Source organism: Ranitomeya variabilis, chromosome 4 (assembly GCF_051348905.1).
Source record: "Ranitomeya variabilis isolate aRanVar5 chromosome 4, aRanVar5.hap1, whole genome shotgun sequence".
Lineage (NCBI taxonomy): Eukaryota > Metazoa > Chordata > Amphibia > Anura > Dendrobatidae > Ranitomeya > Ranitomeya variabilis.
Genome location: NC_135235.1, coordinates 282,613,789 through 282,633,692, shown reverse-complemented (window position 1 = coordinate 282,633,692; position 19,904 = coordinate 282,613,789). Strand labels below are relative to the sequence as shown.

General features: G+C 44.9%; 1 protein-coding gene across 2 annotated transcripts; it reads left to right on the top strand.

Moving 5' to 3' along the window:
• Positions 1-226: 226 nt before the first annotated feature.
• On the top strand, positions 227-16,276 carry ENO1 (enolase 1). Of its 2 annotated transcripts, none has more exons than XM_077250048.1 (12): positions 227-674; positions 4,879-4,967; positions 6,464-6,559; positions 8,345-8,403; positions 10,840-10,909; positions 11,382-11,515; positions 11,627-11,849; positions 13,925-14,122; positions 14,215-14,416; positions 15,436-15,544; positions 15,656-15,714; positions 15,811-16,276. In XM_077250048.1, exons 2-12 carry the CDS (start codon positions 4,883-4,885, stop codon positions 15,878-15,880), a joined length of 1,305 nt encoding a protein of 434 aa, XP_077106163.1. In that variant the 5' UTR covers positions 227-674; positions 4,879-4,882; the 3' UTR covers positions 15,881-16,276. The 2 variants fall into 2 exon arrangements, with proteins under 2 accessions (XP_077106163.1, XP_077106164.1); XM_077250049.1 differs by lacking the exon at positions 8,345-8,403 and adding an exon at positions 8,063-8,121 and having other exon boundaries at positions 549-674.
• The last annotated feature ends 3,628 nt before the right edge of the window (positions 16,277-19,904 follow it).

The window sequence follows — 19,904 nt, the reverse complement described above, 5'->3', positions numbered from 1 at the left end:
TTTTACATTTGGCTCGCACTTTTTTTTGCCTAATTTTCTATCTAAGTTACATAAGGAGGAAAAAAACTGCAAACATGCCAGTTAAAAAAAAAATCACCCTTTTGGGAAAGGGTTAAATAAAACAGGTCACCCACTCTCACCTGATAGTCATCCCATTGATTAAAAACGCCTCTGTGCTTTCACCTTCCAAATATCTGCTAATGCTAAAGGGTCACATACTTTTATCACTTTCAAACATGATACTGGATAATTTTCCTAAAAATATATATAATGGCAAGGTTTAACACTTGATCTGGTTCTCTTTAAGGACTTTTAGGTCGAACGTATGCGGAAATATGGATAAAACTGAGGGGTTCCCAATCTTGAAGCATGATGATGGCTGATTACTCTAGCCGCAGAGCCCGTGACTCAGACCCACACCGTCCTTGTAGGCCGTACGTCCCGAGCCCCCCACCAGCACCCCCCTTGCACGTACAGTCTCCACTTCCGGTCTGCCGGGGGAAGGTCGCGTGAGCGCCTCTCAGCCAATCACAGTCGCGTAGGGGGCCCCTCAGGAAGGGGGCTTGTGACTGCCGGAGAGGAGGCGGGTCCTCGGACACTATAAAAGCCCAGCGCTGCGGCACTCACTTCTCCTTTCTTTTTAGCCGGAAAGCAGAGTACGACCATCCCCAGAGGTGAGTGCTGCAAAGAGACGCCTCAGTGCGGGAACCCCGGCAATGGCCGATGTTGTGCCGTCTCTCCTTGTGTCATACTGTTCTTATTGATCTCAGTGAGTGACATTTGCCCATAGCCCTGTCCCTGGATTCTGGCTCCTCGTCCTGTGTGGGGTTTGGTGCTGCACTGTATCTGACCTGTAACTGGTCACATGGTGCCAATTACCTGCTCATTATCATGGAGGATGTAATTCTGGCCCAGTCAGGTCTCCATTTTTCTGCACTCCTTGTATTACTGACGTTGCACTGGAGACCTTGATCTGCAGCTCTGACCTAAGATGTGGCCATAAGTGACAGCAGGTGAAGCTCTCCTGTGCAGGGTTAGCACAAGGCTCCATGCTGGGCTGTGGGCAACCATGTGACGTCATATCTGCAATGGTGGTCCTCCATCACAGGGGCATAGTGTAGGGTGGGCTGTAAATCCCAGGTGAGTGCAGTGAGCTGATCCTCTGCCCCAGGAGCTGGGAAGCTTAGAGACAGCTCTGCAGCATGGCAACCAGCCTGCCCTGCCATGGTGATCTGAGGAAGACGTCAGTGCCCGGTGAGGCGCCATCCTCATAGCCCGGTGCCCCTCCACTACATGCACGCCCCAGGAATGTGACACTTGTGGACCCTGTACAGTAACACCCCCCCATATGACAGATGCTGCTCTCAGCTGCTGCCACAAATAGAAACCTGCTGCATGCATAGGGTGGGATCCTGTCTAGTATTAACTCCTTACTGTCGCCAAGTCCATTCATTTGTGGCTGGTTGTAAATTGCCTGTGGCTGTCCATTATTGGCCATCCCAAATTAGTCGTGTGTGTGTATATATACTGGCCATCTTTGGGAGGGGGCAGCATAAATTAACCCAGAATGAATAAGGGAAAATAATGCATCTATCGGTATCAATCTCCTTCCTTTTGGAAACTAGACAGAGGAATGGAGTCATCCTCCCTTTTAAAATGGATGGCATCTCTCCGGGCTATGTTCTTCCCACTTGGTTCATGCTTTGAAGGATAATTAGTTGGCTGTGCCAACGTTTAAGGGGTTAACACCGGTGCTGCAATCTGATCTTTACGCTTAACGAGATCTGTTGCTAGGGTTCGGTGGGTGTGGTGCGTTGTTAATGGCTGCTATGACTTTTTTTTTTTTCATTAATGTGTATTGTGTTCAGAGGGGTTTAATGGCCTGCAATGGAGCTTGGTTGGAACAGATTTTATTCTCTAGGCCCTGGGGGAAACCTTTGGGGGACTTGTATATTACAGATGGGGTGTTTGCACATTTAATGCAATACTTATCCATTATGTAACTGGTAGGAATGAGGATTCTCTTTGCGGATCTATTAGGGCTCAGGGTAAAAGTTTTTTTGCATTTCATATCTAGTTACAAAATGTCCCTTTTACAGTGACTGGCTTGCTTTATGATGTAACCCTGCACTGTATATCCTGTGGTGAATTCCCTCTAATGACTTGGCCAGGCCTAGACGTGTTCTGCGTCGTGAGTAACTGCACGTCTACAAAGCAGCCATTTTCTAGAAATGAGCATTTCTGCTCCTTGACTCAGTTCTTTATCCACCTCTCTGATGCCAGGGCTGCCCCCCCCCCCCCCCAGGAGGAAGTGCATTTATGACTAATAATCCTGCACGAAAATGAGGACACCAATATTGGTTTTACAGGAATATGACTCCTGATGGGGTTAAATGCACCCCATTAGTCCTTTCTAGATTAGTATGGATGTGGCTGCTGTCAGCCAATGGGGCTCGGCTGCTATAGAAGTGGGTCATTGGTGATCTGACTGCAGGGAAGCCAATGCTTTGCAGGCACTGTGCCCTTTGTGAACCTTTGTACTGTCTGAGAAAAACAGTGTTGCCATTAAACTGCTTTGTGGGTTGTTTCCTTCACTTCAGCCAAGTGCTATTTTGTTGCAATTTTGAAACAAACAAGATATGGATTGGAGATGGACGGGAAGTAATCTGCTTCTCTGGATGCATTCCGATTTGCTGGGAGTACTGCTCGCTCTCCCTACAAAATTCTCATGGATTTATTGCAGATTTTTACTATTTGTGACAAACCTTGATTGTTCAGTTTCTGACTATTCTGCTGCAAAATCCACAAGTCTGGAATAAAAAGTCAAAGGTTAAAAAAAAAAAAAGCCTATGTGGCTGTTTTTTGGTGCAGATTTCATATAGGATTTTAGGACAGGTTTGTGATAAGTGTCAACCTGACTATGACAACGCAGGCAAATGGGGGATGACTTGCTAATTGCTAGGACCCAATTGCAAGAAGAGGGCTGTGACACAGGAGTTGGGCTCTACACAGTCCCATCCCCCACTACCGACCCTCCGCCCTTGAGGGAGCTTGCCCTACCTCCACTCCTTTGTCTGATTTCTGGAACTTGTCACACACTAATTTACTTTCTAGAAATCCCATATTCAATAAATGAATGAAAAAGAGAGCATGTGCTCAATTGAAGGTGGGACACATCAGTCTAGATCACTGAGGGTCCCAAAAGTCAAACCCACCCATGATCACTGGTGGTGAGCAAACGTGCTCGGATAAGGTGGTATCCAAGCATGCTTGTGTGCTAACCAAGTGATTTGCAGCAAAATTTATTGCCCAATAATGGTACTTTAAGATCATTATTTTTTTTATTTTTTTTGTATAATACACTATATTTTGAAGCAGCAGGCCAAGTGCAATAACCCGCACTGGTCCCTGTACTGATGCCTTGAAAGTCCAATTTGTTTCTGCTGGGGGTGACGCTGGTCTACAATATAGTTAGCATGGAAGGCTTCTGCATTTGCACCTGCATACACCGGCTATTATCTGCACCCTGTAACTTGTCCCCCACACCTGATGTAAGCGGCTCATAAATTTAGGCCCTGCTTTATAAATTGCACTTTGTGCCCTGATACGCCATGTCTTATAACTGCCATTCTGCGTCCATAAAAATGGTGCGTGCAGAAATCTGATGAATGCCTCTGCCTCCTATGTGCTTTTATAGAGGATGGACAGCTGCCTTTCCAAAAAGTCTATTGTGTTTCAGAATACGTGTTACATGGGAATGACCTCCAGCTCTATAGGATGGAGGATGCCCTTGAACACTGTATAACCTAGCCAGGTTTCTGAGCATGCCCCAATGCTCGGAGGATGCTACGTGATGAGGAAGGTGGTGATGAATGGAGGAGGCCGTGGTCTTCACACTCCTCTTCCTGCATGGTTTTGGATGGGTTGGGCACTGCGGCGTCCTTTAAGCTGTTAATCCTCGGGGCTCTATGAAGCCGCTCTAGACTAATAAAAAAAATATATATATAATCTTTGTGATGAGGATGCTAGTGTCTGCTTGTAACAAAAGGGTTAACCAGAATTGCAGCATTTCGTTGTGGAGGAGGAGGAGCGCAGACAGGAAGGCTTCTAGTCAAGGACATAGCTGTGTATGTATATAGGGTCTATGATTGGTGCTGCTCCATTAGGTTCATCTGTAGGAACACGATGACAGAAGCTGATCCCTGGCCAGACAATGGGGGTCACAAGTATAAAGGGAGGGGTCATCAAGGTCTTCATGACCTTGAGGCAACCAAGTCCTCTCAAAGCCAGCCATTGCATAATGATAGGTTAACCCCTCTGTGCTGGAATTGCATTGCTTAATGCAGGGAATGAGGGACTAAAGTGAGCTGAATGATACAGCTTTGTATTGGTGAAATAAATTGCAGATATGTAACTAAATTACAGTATAAGCTGGTAATTACAAAAAAAAAAAAAAATTGTATGCAGCAAAATTCGAGGCTTGTGTATGCCAGGTCAGCCAGACCCATCATACAATGTAAATCCTTACTTAATATATGGTTCAACATTTTGAAGAAGGTCAGCATTTCCTTTCAATGGTTTATTGCAATTCTGCGTTATCACTGTGAATGGGGTTGTGCTACTATATTGCACGCAGCCTGTGAAGCAGTTTTGGACATATCATATATATATTTTTTTTTTATTTTATATACCTGACCAACCCCTTTAAATCGTAACCTAATTCATATGACTTGCAGCAGCTGCAATCTAAAGTAACAGCGTATTCTAGTATTTCCAGACAAACTGTCCCAGCATATATTCAATTTTCATGGAGTAACTTTATATGTACAATTTGTAATTCTGTGCTGTATTGCATTTTTTTTTTTTTTCTTTCCCTAGCACCATGTCCATCCTTAAGGTCCACGCAAGAGAGATCTTTGACTCCCGTGGGAACCCCACCGTGGAGGTAGACCTGTATACAGCAAAAGGTGAGTTACTGGCTCTTTTCCAAAACTGGAAACCATTTATCTTACTCATCTTTGACGCACATTGAAAGTTAGAGAACACTGACAAACGGAACTGTACATAAAGTAAAATCTGCTTTTCTATGTGGCCACTGATTTTGGGGATGGGCTCATTTACTCGCCATCTGTTATGGTGCAGATTTTACTAGCGGGGCTTGAAGTCACTACTTCAATAGACGTGGAGCCTGGCTGTTCATGTAATCCCGTATAACTGGTATTCCAATCTTAACCATGGATGACGTATGAAAACATAAGCTGTAGTGCTGGGATAAGGTGTTATCTGAGCATGCTCTTGTTCTAACAACATCTTGAGTTCACTCAAATATTATCTTCAGGTCCCTGTGGCTGCATGTCTCATGGCTGTTTGAGCTGCAACATATGCAGGGAATGGCTGTTTTGTTAGGTAATCCCTACATGTGTTGCTGCTGTCAAACCGCCACAAGACATGCAGCCGCGGGGTCTTGAACATGGTATTCAAGCATGCTGAAGATGCTCTGAGCACAGGAGCATGCTCAGATAACACCTTATCCATGCATGCTGGCTCATCACTAATTGGCAGCCATTATACAATACACAATGTGGTTAGCAAGCCCCTCAGTTTGCACCACTGAAGAATGGGGATTGCATATTCCCTTGTCTGCATCCATTAGTCTATACCAGTTTGCAGGCTTGTTGATTGGCACAGGCACGCTGTTTTTGTGCCAGGACAACTGGACGGTCAGTGACAAAGCACCCAAGAAGTTCCTTGAAAGCACTTGACACAAGTATTAAATGGGACTCGTCCCCTGATGCCGTCGAGCTCAATCTCGTTAGTGCCTCCTATCCTAATGGAGCTGTCATTACAAGGACTCGCGCTTCTGTTCCTTATCGATGATGGCTTTATTCTAGACCTAATGCCAGGGGTGTAATTGCAGCTGTTCTAAGCATTTGGCTACACAAGGGGACTGGGAAACAAAAAACTAAATACCGATCAGTCCTAATACGCTCCCTGTCCTTATCTCTGCAATGACTGACCGGCTGTATGCAGGCAAGCGTTACCAACAGCCGGTCAGTGGCCACCCTGTGGGGTGGGGATTAAGAAAGCGTTACCTCTTTATAAACTCTGGCTACTAGGACGGTTGAACAGCACAGCAATTTTGGTAAAAGGGAAACTTTAGTCATTCAACAATGATTTTATTCCCTACTTTGCAATACAGTTTAGTCTAATAGTCGATCAATCTGGCCATAGTTTAGTGACTGGGTGACAAGCAGACTGTTACCGGTGATATTCTTTGATCATAAGATCACTCATGGACGAGTTATTTCAGCTGAAAAAAGCAAACAAACCAAACCTGGCCGACCATTTCAAACAAGTCTGATCAGGAAGCTAAAACAAGTGTTCGTTCTTGGGTTAAAGTTGATAAAAACCATGGTCTATGGGGGCTTTTAATCTTGACCCACTAATGTTTTTTCCCTGGCAGGTCTTTTCCGTGCTGCAGTGCCCAGCGGAGCCTCCACCGGTATCTATGAAGCACTTGAGCTCCGTGACAATGATAAAACTCGTTATTTGGGAAAGGGTAAGTCTATCCATTTATTGCATTTGTTTCCTTTTGGAATATTTTATAAACAAAATTAATAAATGTATCAATTGTTCGTTCTTCCGCTTGTTTGAAGCAGAGTTGCATAATGTAGTTAAATGCGAAGTCTGGATCGTCTTGGCAATAATACAATGCAGAATTCTGTTACTACTGGAAACCTGTGAATAAACTGAGTACTAATACTACTAATCACATCTAAAGGGGGCTGTCCAGTCTAAACTGAAAAAATGTAAACCCAAAACTCAGCTGCATTTTAAATGCAGGAGGGGGGATATCAGTGGTGGTCCCCCCTCAATTCAATTGGCCCCAACTCCAAAACATTGCATAACAAAATAGGAGGACACTGAGTACATAAGTGCTTATAATAATTTTTGTAATTTTATTTGTCTATCAAAAGATATATGTATAAAACACTTTCAGGGAAACACAGATATTGAGGTCACTGTCTATAGTTGTATAACCATGCACTCGCACATGATATCAAACAATCACATGGATTCAGTGTTATTATGTCAATGCACCAATACAGGTCAAAAAGGCACTAGGTCAGGCGATCATATCTATGTGTATTTGTATCACAATGTTTATCATAATTCAAAATACCGTGCCAAAACCTGATACAGTATCCCACCTGAGGCATGAAGGTGCTGCAACCAGCGTCTATTACAAAATTGCACATGCCACGCAATCCACCCAGAAAGGGGGGGGGGGGGGGAGGGTGCTATAGTGCATGGAGCAAATGTATTTAGTTAAAGTAACTATATACTATACATATCACTCATCGGTCCTCACCCAGAAGCAAGACAGTGATCATACTTCCCCCGCCCCCTGGGGTCAGGTGAGGCAGTCCTGACGTACTAACTAAACAAATAGCTAAAAATGTTACCCTCACCTGATGCACTCCTTTTTTTTTTTTTTTTTTTTTTTTACATATTACTATAGTACAAAAATTGTGGATGAGATTTAAAGAGAACTTATTAGTGTGCTACTGCAGGCTTGTTTTGACCATGGACTTCATCCTACGCAAAGTGGTGAAATCTTCAGTGATATTTCACGTGTGGATGTTGCCTAAGGGTCACTAATTCCAACACCTTTTTTAATATGGGATAAGGTGTTATCTGAGCACTTGTGTGCTAACAGTATTTTCGGCATGCTCGAATAATATTAGTCACCGTGCCTGCATGTCTCGAGTCTGTTTATCAGCCGCTACACTTGCTGAGATTGCAGGGACTGTGTCTGGCATATGTTGCGGCTGTCGCATAGTGGCGAGACATGCAGCCATATAGACTCAACATATTTTTCGAGCATGCCGCAAACACTCATTTATCACCAGAGCATGGTCAGATAACACATTATCCGAGCAGGTTTGATCATCACGAATGGTTAACTATCAATTTACTGTAGACTGCGTCTTTGCAAGAACTCGAACCCTGGATTTTATCTGCTGGTGCGTTTCCTCACCTTTCTGTCCCTTGATCTCAGGTGTGAGCAGAGCTGTGAAATATGTAAACGAGTTTTTGGGACCTGCTTTATGCACCCAGGTAATGGGAGCCCGTGCCCCGCACTCCTCCCAAAGCATGGGGTTTGACTAACTACTGCAATGGCATTCCTAGACAGACATCTCCTTGTTGCTTTTTAGAAGTGCATGTAATGATCCGGCAGATAAGAACGCAGTGGCCTTCAGCAGGAGATGTTGGTCTAGAAATGCCTGAAGTGCATGCTCGTGTGATCTGTGCAGTGATTGAATGTGCTTGTCCCTTCCAGGTGTCTCTAAAGCCGTTGGGCACATCAATAATACCATTGCACCAGCACTGGTTGGAAAGGTATGGGTTATTGTTTTACTAACTTGCTGCTCACCTCTTGTGCTCTTAATATCTTCTACTTTGATCTTCCAAAGTTAAAGCTGCTGATTTTGGCAGGACCAGACTACTACCTTGTGTCTATACCCTAACAGATATTGGATGAGAAGCTTTAAGCATGTTATGTCTCAGTATCAAATACTCTAATGGCTAAAGGAAAAATCTCCCTCGAGGGAGTGAACGAAACCATGCATGCACCGCCAGACCAAGCGTGCATGTCAGGGAGGCAGCTCAGGAGTACTAAGAAAGTTGTATGCACACATTGCTACAATTAAGACTGCAAAGTCAAAACATGTCAACATGTATTGATGTCTCAACTTTTTTTTTTTTTTTTTTGAGGATTATTAGTAAAATATTATCAATTTTTTTTTAACATCAGTTTGTATGGTTTTTTTTTTGTTTTTTTTTTTTGTCTGAAGACCAAATTCAATATTATATTCAAAATCAATCCTTGGTTTCAAAAATTGGCAAACTTTGTAATTCAATGCTGCTCTTGTCACCTCTTATAATAATCTGTGAAAATAGGTCAAAGTCAGACTTCAGAATTTCAGCTCTTTACAACACTACTGTACAGAATTACTGACCAATTCATCAGAACTGGTTTAGCAAACGCTCTGGCTATGCCAGTCTTGTATAATATTTTGGCCGAGCTGATTCAAAGTAGCATGAAGGTCTCAATCTTTGCACAACTCCATTTTTCTCGTGTAAAATCTACCCCTATGGGTTTTTAAAAAGTGGTAAAACCTCTGGACAGAAGTGTTATCAAGATGCATCAAGTGTCAAATATTATTCAACATTGATACATTTTGTGCCAATAACTGCAATGCAGCCATACGCAAACGTCTCCTTCTTACAGTATTTAAGCTTGACAAAGTCTTGCAGAACCAGTGACCTGAGGTATGAGCATTGGGGTCTCCGTTCTTGGCTTCATTTGGTGGACAAGCCTTAAACTTGAAGCCTATATTCTGAAAGCTGCAAAAGGTCTAAACAAAGAAGCTGGTCGTGTAAAACTACAGGCCAGACATAGGATTAATGACCTCAATGCAAATCCATTTCAATTCCTCAAAATTGTTTAATAAAATGGTGGATTTATCAATAATTGAAACCTGTGGCTTAATACAGCATACATCCAGCTAGCCACTGAAACACAGGATTCAAGCCATATTCTCATAAAGGTTCTCATATTTGTATTCTGCCTGACATATGCTAATTTTTTTTTTCTCTTCCAAACTACTGAATTCTTGCTTTGTAGTGTGTCTTGAGTTCCTAGGAGACCATTGCCTACCCCTATAGGACATTTTGCATTAATCTGACATCTATACCTTAGACATTCATGCTGCTGTAGCAGAGTAGTGGAATAAACTTACAGCAGCAGGTGTTGGTGGAGACACTTGTTACATGATCTCAAGACTTGAAGAAAAGCAGCTAGACTGACAACTGCAGGATTAGGGCTAGTGCACATTAGTCTGGAACTTGTATTGACCCACTCTGTATAAAGTCTCCCATATAAGCAGTAACTTTAGATACTGGGTCATCCAGAGCATGTTGCTGTTCGGATTTTTGCAAAAACTTGTCATTCCCAGTATGAAATTAAAGGTACCGTAATGGGCTTTACATAAGCCCCATGATGACACTAAGAGTGGCACTGTGCGTGCTTCTGAATTAAATGTACTTTTGGCCCCTTTGATTTTGCCACAGTAAAGCTCCACCAAGGTTTGTGTGGAATATGACTAACTCAAGAATACTCTTTAAAAAGATCAGATTCCTTTACTTGGTGGTAAAATTAAGTTTGCAATTGACTTGGCTTTTATCTGCCACTCTTTAGGGCGTATTTTTCATGGTGTACAACTTGCTTTCCTGAAGCTCAGCCAGTTCCTGCCCAGATGTTGGCGAGTGTGCAGTACTTGTATTCCAAAAGAGGGGTTAACTGAATATCCCATCTACCTCTCTCCAGTGCACCAACCTATACAGCTGTTAATCTGCTCACCTCCCTCTTGGCTCCTGACTAGCTGCTGTTAAATATTCTGCAAACTCGCTAGCCCAGCATCTGCTGCTGCTTCTAGAGCTGATCTCCTAATCAAAAATCATGGCTAACATGGCACGAACACAAGGCTTTTTTATAAAGGGAGTCCTGGAAAAAACACTAATGCCTGAATGTGTTAGAGCAAAAGTTGTACTCAGCTTGTACTAAGCTTTACATTCTACAAATACAATGGCTGTTACTCACCAGAACTGTCACTCAAAGGGAGTGCCTCCCACACTACCAAGTAGGGAGACTGCACAGCTCTGGGCTGCTCAAGAGACAACTTAAGAATACCCGTTTAACTGTGGACCCCAAATTGTCAAGGTCACATTTATAGAGACTTCTGTGCTAAACCATCTGTTTTTTTTTTCTTCCAGAGTTTAAGTGTCGTAGAGCAGGAAAAGATCGACAAACTAATGCTTGATATGGATGGGACTGAGAACAAGTGTAAGTGTACTCCAAATATCTAGTTCCTGTAGGAACAGCATTCATAAAATATTTACTGTACTCTACCTTACTGTTATGGAAACAGTACTGGAAGGAGAGGGAATGATTGGCAAATTCCTCCCTCAATATGTATAATGTAACATTAGTAAATGCCGCCTTTTGTGGAGGCTTCAATAGAATACTAAGCTTCTGATCGCCAACAAAAGCTGGGCTTGTTTAAACCCAACATGTCTCCATAACCTGAAGTCCAATCATAGGATTTATTACCATTGCCTGAAAGTCAGTTAAATTAAGGGTCACCTACAGGGTGCTTAACTTCTGCAGGTGGATTTTTGGAATGCAATAGCCTTGTAACCAATCTGCAGGCTGCATCTGACCCAGGATTGTTCATGCACTCCTGGGCATAATGTGTGGGTAGCCTAGATATAACAGTCCTTAAGTATTCTATTTTCTTTTTTCTCCCCCTTTACAGCAAAGTTTGGTGCTAATGCCATCCTGGGAGTCTCTCTGGCGGTGTGCAAGGCTGGCGCTGCTGAAAAAGGAGTGCCCCTGTACCGTCACATAGCTGATCTGGCTGGAAACCCAGAAGTCATTCTTCCTGTCCCTGTAAGTTTCACTGAAAATCACATAATTTTTATTATGATTAGCAACAGCAAGGAATCTCAGATGCATGAAAGAAGTTTCCTGATGTCTAAGTGGCCATGTTTTCTCCTTCAGGCATTCAATGTGATCAATGGTGGATCTCATGCTGGCAACAAGTTGGCTATGCAAGAGTTCATGATCCTGCCAGTCGGTGCCTCCAGCTTCAAGGAGGCCATGCGCATTGGTGCAGAGGTTTACCACAACCTAAAGAACGTGATCAAGAGCAAATATGGCCAGGATGCCACTAATGTTGGAGACGAGGGTGGCTTTGCACCCAACATCCTTGAGAATAAGGAAGGTAAATGTCCTAATGTTTCTGCACGCAATCCTCAAATGGCAGGGTTTTTATTTTTATTTATTTTTTTTTCTTAAATGCATTAAGGTACCGTCACATTAAGCGACGCTGCAGCGATATAGACAACGATGCCGATCGCTGCAGCGTCGCTGTTTCGTCATTGTGTGGTCGCTGGAGAGCTGTCACACAGACAGCTCTCCAGCGACCAACGATGCAAGTCCCCGGGTAACCAGGGTAAACATCGGGTTACTAAGCGCAGGGCCACGCTTAGTAACCCGATGTTTACCCTGGTTGCCAGTGTAAATGTAAAAAAAAAAAAAAACACAAACACTTCATACTTACATTCCGGTGTCTGTCGCGTCCCCCGGCGTCCGCTTCCCTGCACTGTAAGCGCCAGGCGTAAAGCAGAGTGGTGACGTCACCGCTGTGCTCTGCTTTACGGCCGGCCGTGACACATTCAGTGCAGGGAAGCCGCCGGTGGGGGACGTGACAGACATCAGAAGGTGAGTATGTAGTGTTTTTTTTTTTTTTTTTAACAATGGTAACCAGGGTAAATATCGGGATACTAAGCGCGGCCCTGCGCTTAGTAACCCGATGTTTACCCTGGTTACCAGTGAAGACATCGCTGAATCAGCGTCACACAGGCCGACTCGGCGATGTCAGCAGGTGAGCCAGCGACGAAATAAGGTGCTGGCCTTCTAGCTCCGACCAACGATGTCACAGCAGGATCCTGATCGCTGCTGCGTGTCAAACACAACGATATCGCTATCCAGGACGCTGCAACGTCACGGATCGCTATAGTTATCAAGTTGTTCAGTGTGAAGGTACCTTTAGGCTTCTTGCAGGTTTGCATCTATCAAAGATCTAATTTGTGGAATCGGAGTCCATACATTACATCTGCCTGCAGATTCATGTGGGCATGCAAATTGGCATGTTTCATATGAAAGCTTGTGAATGGGTTCTGAGGGGGCTACTTGCTGTTTGCTGGTGAACCTGAGAACGGGGCTCAAGCTCCACTCCTTGATTTATGCCACTAGCTGAGCACTAGACTCGACAATCCCCATAGACAATAAATGGAATGGACACTTGCCTTATACTCGAGGGGAATGCATAGCCTCAGTCTGATACTAAAGGCCTAATTTTTTGATCTGTTCTATTCCCGTGGCTATCGGAGCTTTATTCCCTATGCCATGGATGGGAATAATAATAATAATGATAATAATCTTTATATAGCGCCAACATATTCCGCAGCGCTTTAGTTTAGTAACTTTGGGAATAACATTTAAATGTTGATGGCTGCTACATTCACATTGTGCTGGCATGCTCCCTCTAAACCAAATACAGGCACTCTGCACCGTTGGAGCAACCAGGTAGTTGAGTGCACCTAATGCCTGTAAAGCCAGAGCAGTCACAGGACAGCGATTTATGCACATCCTTGCTTTTGCAACTAAGCTGCTGGCTTTGATTGCGGGTGCATCGAGCGCCTGTGCTTGGTCGCGGGTGCATCAAGCACCTGTGCTTGGTCAGAAGAGTAATTTTGTACGCCTCTCCCTAAAAGCCCAGCTGCCTGGACTATAAAAGTGCCGTCTTCAATTTTTCAGAATTCTGAAGTGAAATATATAATTGGTAAATTAATACCTTCCCGGTATTGCTCCAGTGGGAAAAGTGCTCTACATTCTCACGGCTAAACTATCTGCAGCCGCTATGTTGCTGTATACAGTTACAGCATGTGGGAAGACTGGGATACTAAATATAGTGTTACTGTGCACTGCGCCCGGGGGAGGACATGGAATTTTAAGTGAATGAGCAGCTCCTGTCCCTGGCTCTGCAGCAGCAGATCAGGAGCACATATATTATACATGTAATGGCCATGCTTCTGCCAATACTTCTGTCACTTATGGACTCCAACTTTTTGCAGTATTCTGAATATTGACACCTGGTAATCAAATGCAGGTACACCTTTGCCTCTGTATAAAGAATATATGTAATATAAATGCATGGTGTACACTAATATTACATGGTAAAATGCCTACTGCTAGCATGGCTTTGTAACCTAACATCCTCTCCACTCTTATCAGCTCTGGAGCTTCTGAAGACTGCCATTAACAAGGCTGGATACCCAGATAAGATTGTGATCGGGATGGATGTGGCAGCCTCTGAGTTCTACCGTGATGGGAAGTACGACTTGGATTTCAAGTCCCCAGATGACCCCAGCAGATACATCTCCCCTGACCAGCTGGCTGACCTGTACAAGGGCTTCGTTAAGGACTACCCAGGTGACTACTAGTGCATAACATAACTTAAAAAGAGCAGCACAATTTATTTTTCTTTTTTAATTCTCTATTTAATTGCTTGTCTTGTCTTCCAGTGGTGTCCATTGAAGATCCATTTGACCAGGATGATTGGGCAGCATGGTCAAAGTTCACCGGCAGTGTAGGCATCCAGGTAGTCGGAGATGACTTGACTGTGACAAACCCCAAGAGAATTGAGAAGGCCGTCAGCGAGAAGGCCTGCAACTGTCTTCTTCTGAAAGTCAACCAGATCGGCTCGGTTACTGAATCTCTGCAGGCGTAAGTAACTTAGGCGTTGCAAACTAACAATCTACTCTGTGCTGGTGTTATGAGATTCTTAAGACTATGATTCATCTTTTGTTTTGGGGTTTGTTTGGCAAAATCAAATTTTGGCAAAAGGGGGGGGGGGGAGGTGTTGCATGCTAAATGGCACAATAACTGCTGTACATGGTCACTGGCTCTGCTCCTGTACAATGCCAGAGACCTTCACCTGTCTCAGCACAGCTTCTGTGGCTGTCTTAAGGCCCCGTCTCACATAGCGAGATCGCTGCTGAGTCACAAGTTTTGTGACGCAACAGCGACCTCAGTAGCGATCTCGCTATGTGTGACACGTACCAGCGATCAGGCCCCTGCTGCGAGATCGCTGGTCGTGTCGGAATGGCCTGGGCCGTTTTTTGATCGTTTAGGTCCCGCTGACATCGCTGAATCGGGGTGTGTGTGTGTGTGTGTGTGACACCGATACAGCGATGTCTTCACTGGTAACCAGGGTAAACATCGGGTTACTAAGCGCAGGGCCGCGCTTAGTAACCCGATGTTTACCCTGGTTACCAGCGTAAATGTTAAAAACAAACAAACTGAGATCCGGCCGTACAGTGAGAGCACAGCAGTGACGTCACCGTCTCTGCTCACTGTACGGCGGCACTGTCAGAGCAGGAAGCAGACGGCAAGGGACCTGACGGACATCAGATGGTGAGTATGTACTATTTGTTTTTTTTGGTAACCAGGGTAAACATCGGGTTACTAAGCGCGGCCCTGCGCTTAGTAACCCGATGGTTACCCGGGTGCTGCAGGGGGACTTCGGCATCGTTGAAGACAGTTTCAACGATGCCGAAGTCGTTCCCCTGATCGTTGGTCGCTGGAGAGAGCTGTCTGTGTGACAGCTCGTCAGCGACCACACAGCGACAACAGCGACGCTGCAGCGATCAGCATCGTTGTCTGTATCGCTGCAGCGTCGCTGTGTGTGACAGAGCCTTTAGAAATGAGGCACTGAATTTCAGACTTTCTTTTTTCTTGCGTAGATGCAAACTGGCTCAGACCAACGGCTGGGGAGTAATGGTGAGCCATCGATCTGGAGAGACTGAAGACACCTTCATTGCTGATCTCGTGGTTGGCCTTTGCACTGGACAGGTATAGGGAATCCTCTAGACAGTTATGTGTGTTCTTTGGCTTTTCTCGCCCCAAGTTAATATCGGCTTCATCTCTTCTATTTTTTTTTTTTTTTTTTTTTTTTTCATTCAGATAAAAACTGGAGCTCCATGTAGATCTGAGAGACTTGCAAAATACAACCAACTGCTTAGGTGAGTGATTAAATGAAGTCCTTAAATCTCAAGATATGGTTCATGTGTAGGGACTGCTTTAAGGTTTTTTTTTTTTTTTTTTTCCTTACCATACAGAATTGAAGAGGAGTTGGGATCCAAAGCTCGCTTTGCAGGCAAGAACTTCAGGAAGCCAGTCATCAACTAGAAAGTCATCACACTGAGCACTTGCCCATCTTTATGTAGTCACTGTACACCTAGGAGTCTGCAGGAGAAGCCCCCACTGCTGTAGAGGCCTGTCCCTCCATAAGCCCCTGCAGCAATGACTGTACTGTACCCGAGCCTCACAATACTGCAGGTTCTGACCTTCCAGTCCCAGAAGCTTTGCTGCTTATTAGGATGATTCCTTGTCTGTGTCACTCTCGGTGCCTGCATGTTGTCATTGTTTTTCTCTTGTGGCTGTGGTCCTGATCACTTAAACCCTGTTGAAATAGTATGTCACCATCTTGTGTTGCAGACTATCGGGAGGCTAGTTGTAACAGTTAATGTGCATAGTAAAGAGAATGTAGTTTTATGAAAAGAAAATAAACTCTATTGAAGGTGACTTGTTTGTTCTCATTGCAAAAGTCTAGGGGCACCCTTTGCAAGAAATAAGGGGATCCAGCTTCCAATCTGACAAGGCTTTAATTTAAATACCGGTAGTTAAAAACATAACTTGTGAGTGAAGATGACTAGGTTTATGGGGGAAGGAGAAAAAAAAAAAAAATGTCCCAAGATCACTAAGCTAATTTTAAATGCGCACTGCATTATTAAACAGTAAGTGTTTGAAACTCCTTGTGATCTTGAGACTTTTTTTTTTTTTCTTCCCTCTCAACCCCCCCGGTTTCATGCATTTGGTCTTGGAACTTTTTTTTTTTTTTTTTTTTCCCTTACACCGTCCATGTCTAACTATTGAAATAAATCATGACTTTACCTTATCTGATCAGAAACTGGATCCTGGTCTTCCAATTTGCACTGCCCGACTCTGAACACTAGTGTGGTCCCGTGCTGCCTCGTGGACTGGATGTATGCAGAGGGTGAGCTGGGGTTTTTCTCTTGTATTTCACCCTTGCACGAAGGCTGCAGTGTAGGGTTTTTTCCTTTTACATAAAACTCTGCTTTACTTGGCCCACCTCCTCAGATGCCCCTCTTTAACACGACTACAGGGGCTGCATCACACTGTACTTATTACATCACTGCTAAAAGCAGAATCATCAACCATGGGCAAGAGCGGAGAGGTAGGACTGGAGCAGCAGGAGCTGGTGGTCTCCTTCTCCATATTTACAGGAGCCTTTCTCCATTGTGTAGACCATGTTTATTGTTGACCACTGATCATCTACATGCCAGATTAGTCATTATATGCACGTAAAATATTCTCTGCAGCACGTCTTGTGGACAGCACAAATCTCAGTGAAACTTTTTTTTTTTTTTCCCCGCTCAAAAAAAAAAAAAAAAATACTCATGGTTTTTCTGCTCATTCATGGGGGACTAAACATTTACTAGATTGGTTCATGGGATAACTCGCTGCAGTCTGGGCCAGATTTCTATGTTTATTTCACAGGCCCATGATGGACAGCGCTGCAAGGGCCAGCTGCCAGTCTCCTGACCTGAACCTGCCAGTTTCTAATGCCTGTGAAGCTATTTGCAAACATAGCGCACAGATGTTCAAATGCAACGTCTTCTGATCTGAAGAGCTAGATAAAGGTACAGAGAACCCAGGATTGCTGCAGAGCGCACCGTTGGTAAATGTCTAATCCCCGGATCACACAATGACATGCCTTACACTGGTAAGAATTGCCTCTAAAATGAGAGTAACCTGCAGCACATTTCAAAGGGAATCACAGCGACAATCAGACTTCTATGTCAGCCAGACCCAACACTACAAAGGAGGGAAAACTTTTTTTTTTCTTCTTCTCAATGGCTCTTGCCATAGAAGCGACAGCATCCAGTTAATTTGTTCCACCTATCCAATAGGTCTCATATGGAGGCACTGACATCAGTTTGAATGGAAAGCTTCTCGCAAGTGAATTTAAGCCAAGGTTTTGGTGCAAAATCTATATAAAATGAGTTGCCTTTCTTTGACACTGTAACGTGGCTGCTAAGATCCAAGAATTGGTTGAGTACATGCTATGGGTCATGTACGTGGGGGGCAGTACACACTACTGAGCCACGTTATGAGTTGCTGTGATTAAATGCATGTACATTGGATCCTGTGACTTTGATTTTTGGGGTCTAAATATCATCTTGTGCACTTTTTCTGGAACTGTAGAAAAAAGCATAGTGACTTTCTTTCATTTTAAGACCAGAGCTCCAAGTCATACTATGTATTGCAGTCTCAAAAATCACTTATCTGCATAAAGCAATTAACAGCAGCCATCAGGCAGAAAAATTCCATTTGCAATAATTACAAACATACTTATACCCTTTGCCATGACAGCACCCACATGCGAGAGGAATCCACCCGTAGGAACAGGAAACCTACAGAAATAAAAGGGCAGTCCCCTCTCCTCAGTTGGTTTCGTGTTCCTATAGGATTTTGTGGAATACCTGCATGAATGAAGAATGTGCCTGCCTGCATGATGTCTGTGGGAACAGCAGGGGCTGTGGCTTCAGAAGCCACTACATGCAGCCTCCCCCCTCGTCTGGATGCTATCCGGTAGGCATGTGACTCGGCCTCCTAAGGACACAATCGGGAGTGGAAGTAGCGGTGATTCCTGGCGTTGCGTGACCACGGTAAGTGAACTCTGCTGAAGCACTTACCGGGGAAGGTGGTATTGATGGCACCATGGTTTAAAAAAGCCGGTGGCACACAGCGGTGTGCTCGTTATGTCGTCCCTGGCGCATGAGGTGCAGCCACCAGTGGTGGAGCAGAGCAGCACTAGCAAGAGTAGCAGCGCTAGGAGTACCAAGAAGAATGGACGCTACAGAGCAGAGACTTCCACATTCACAGGGCAACAGAGTAGACAAGATCATCTACCTAGAACCCACATGGCGTCTCCCCCCTCCAGAACCGTACCGTTGTAGCTTCACTGGGTGAGTGTAAATAAGCCTCTACCTATTAAGCTGACACCTTCCTTCTCTATAACTCTCCCTCCTAGGCTAAGAAAAACCATAAGTCGAAACACATGGAATGTGCCCTGTGTATGCACCCCCTTCCCGACTCATACCCCAAACTGTTGTGCCCAGGTTGCATTCATCAGACCTTGCAGGAAGAGGCTGCAGTAGCAACCATGAATGTCAGAGCTACAACAGGAGGCACTCCAATTAGAAATCTTCAGTCTTTTGGCCAAAAAAGTTCTGGTAGAGGTGCCAAAGGATCAGGAAGGAAGGGGATTTTATTACTGGTCCCCAAACCTGATGGTTCATTACGTACTATAATAAATCTTAGGAAATTGAATACTTTTCTGTATGAACATACCTTTAAGATGGAATCAATCAGGTTTACTGTCAAACTTTTGTTCCCCAGATGTGTTATGGCCGGACTAGACTTGAGGGATGTGTATTTTATTCAGTCGCCATGACAGCACAACGAGAGAGGGGATCCGCCCTTCAGGGACAGGAAACCTCAGGCATAAAAAGGGCGGCACCTCACTCCCCCGCCAGTTGGTTTCCTCTCCCTGACGGGGAACCTCTTCAGGCAGACCCTATGAAGAGGGTTGAAGATTAAAAGAAGAGATCCCACGTCTGACAGACCGATGCAGGTAGCGGGGGTCCCCTACCTCGGTCTAATCAGGTTGTGGAAGCACCACACGGCAGGGGCACTGTCTGTGTCGGTGACAGCAGAGAGAAGCGGCCTCTGAGGGTAGCCGACTTCTATTGTGGGCCGCATGTACCTGGTGAGTATTGGGGCTGCTGTCCTGGGGTCGTGCCTGCCGGTGCCTCAGGGGATCTGTGCGCTATTCCACGGGCGCGCTGTCTACTCCGGGCGGCACTGGCGTCTCCTCGCGCGTGTCGGCCGGCGTTGCTGCAGTCGCAGCCGGAAGTGACGTTTCCGGATGTTGCGACGGGCGGCACGGCTTGATGACGCGACGGGGCAGGCGCAGTAGTGCCGTCCCCGAGTAATGGCGGCGCCCTGTCGTCCGGATGGCGCCGGATCTCAGGGGCGTTGCGGGGGGGCCCTGGGGAGCGTGCCCTATTTGCACTAAGTGCAATTCGCACCACCTGGATTCCCTGCTGTCCCCCATCAGGGGGTG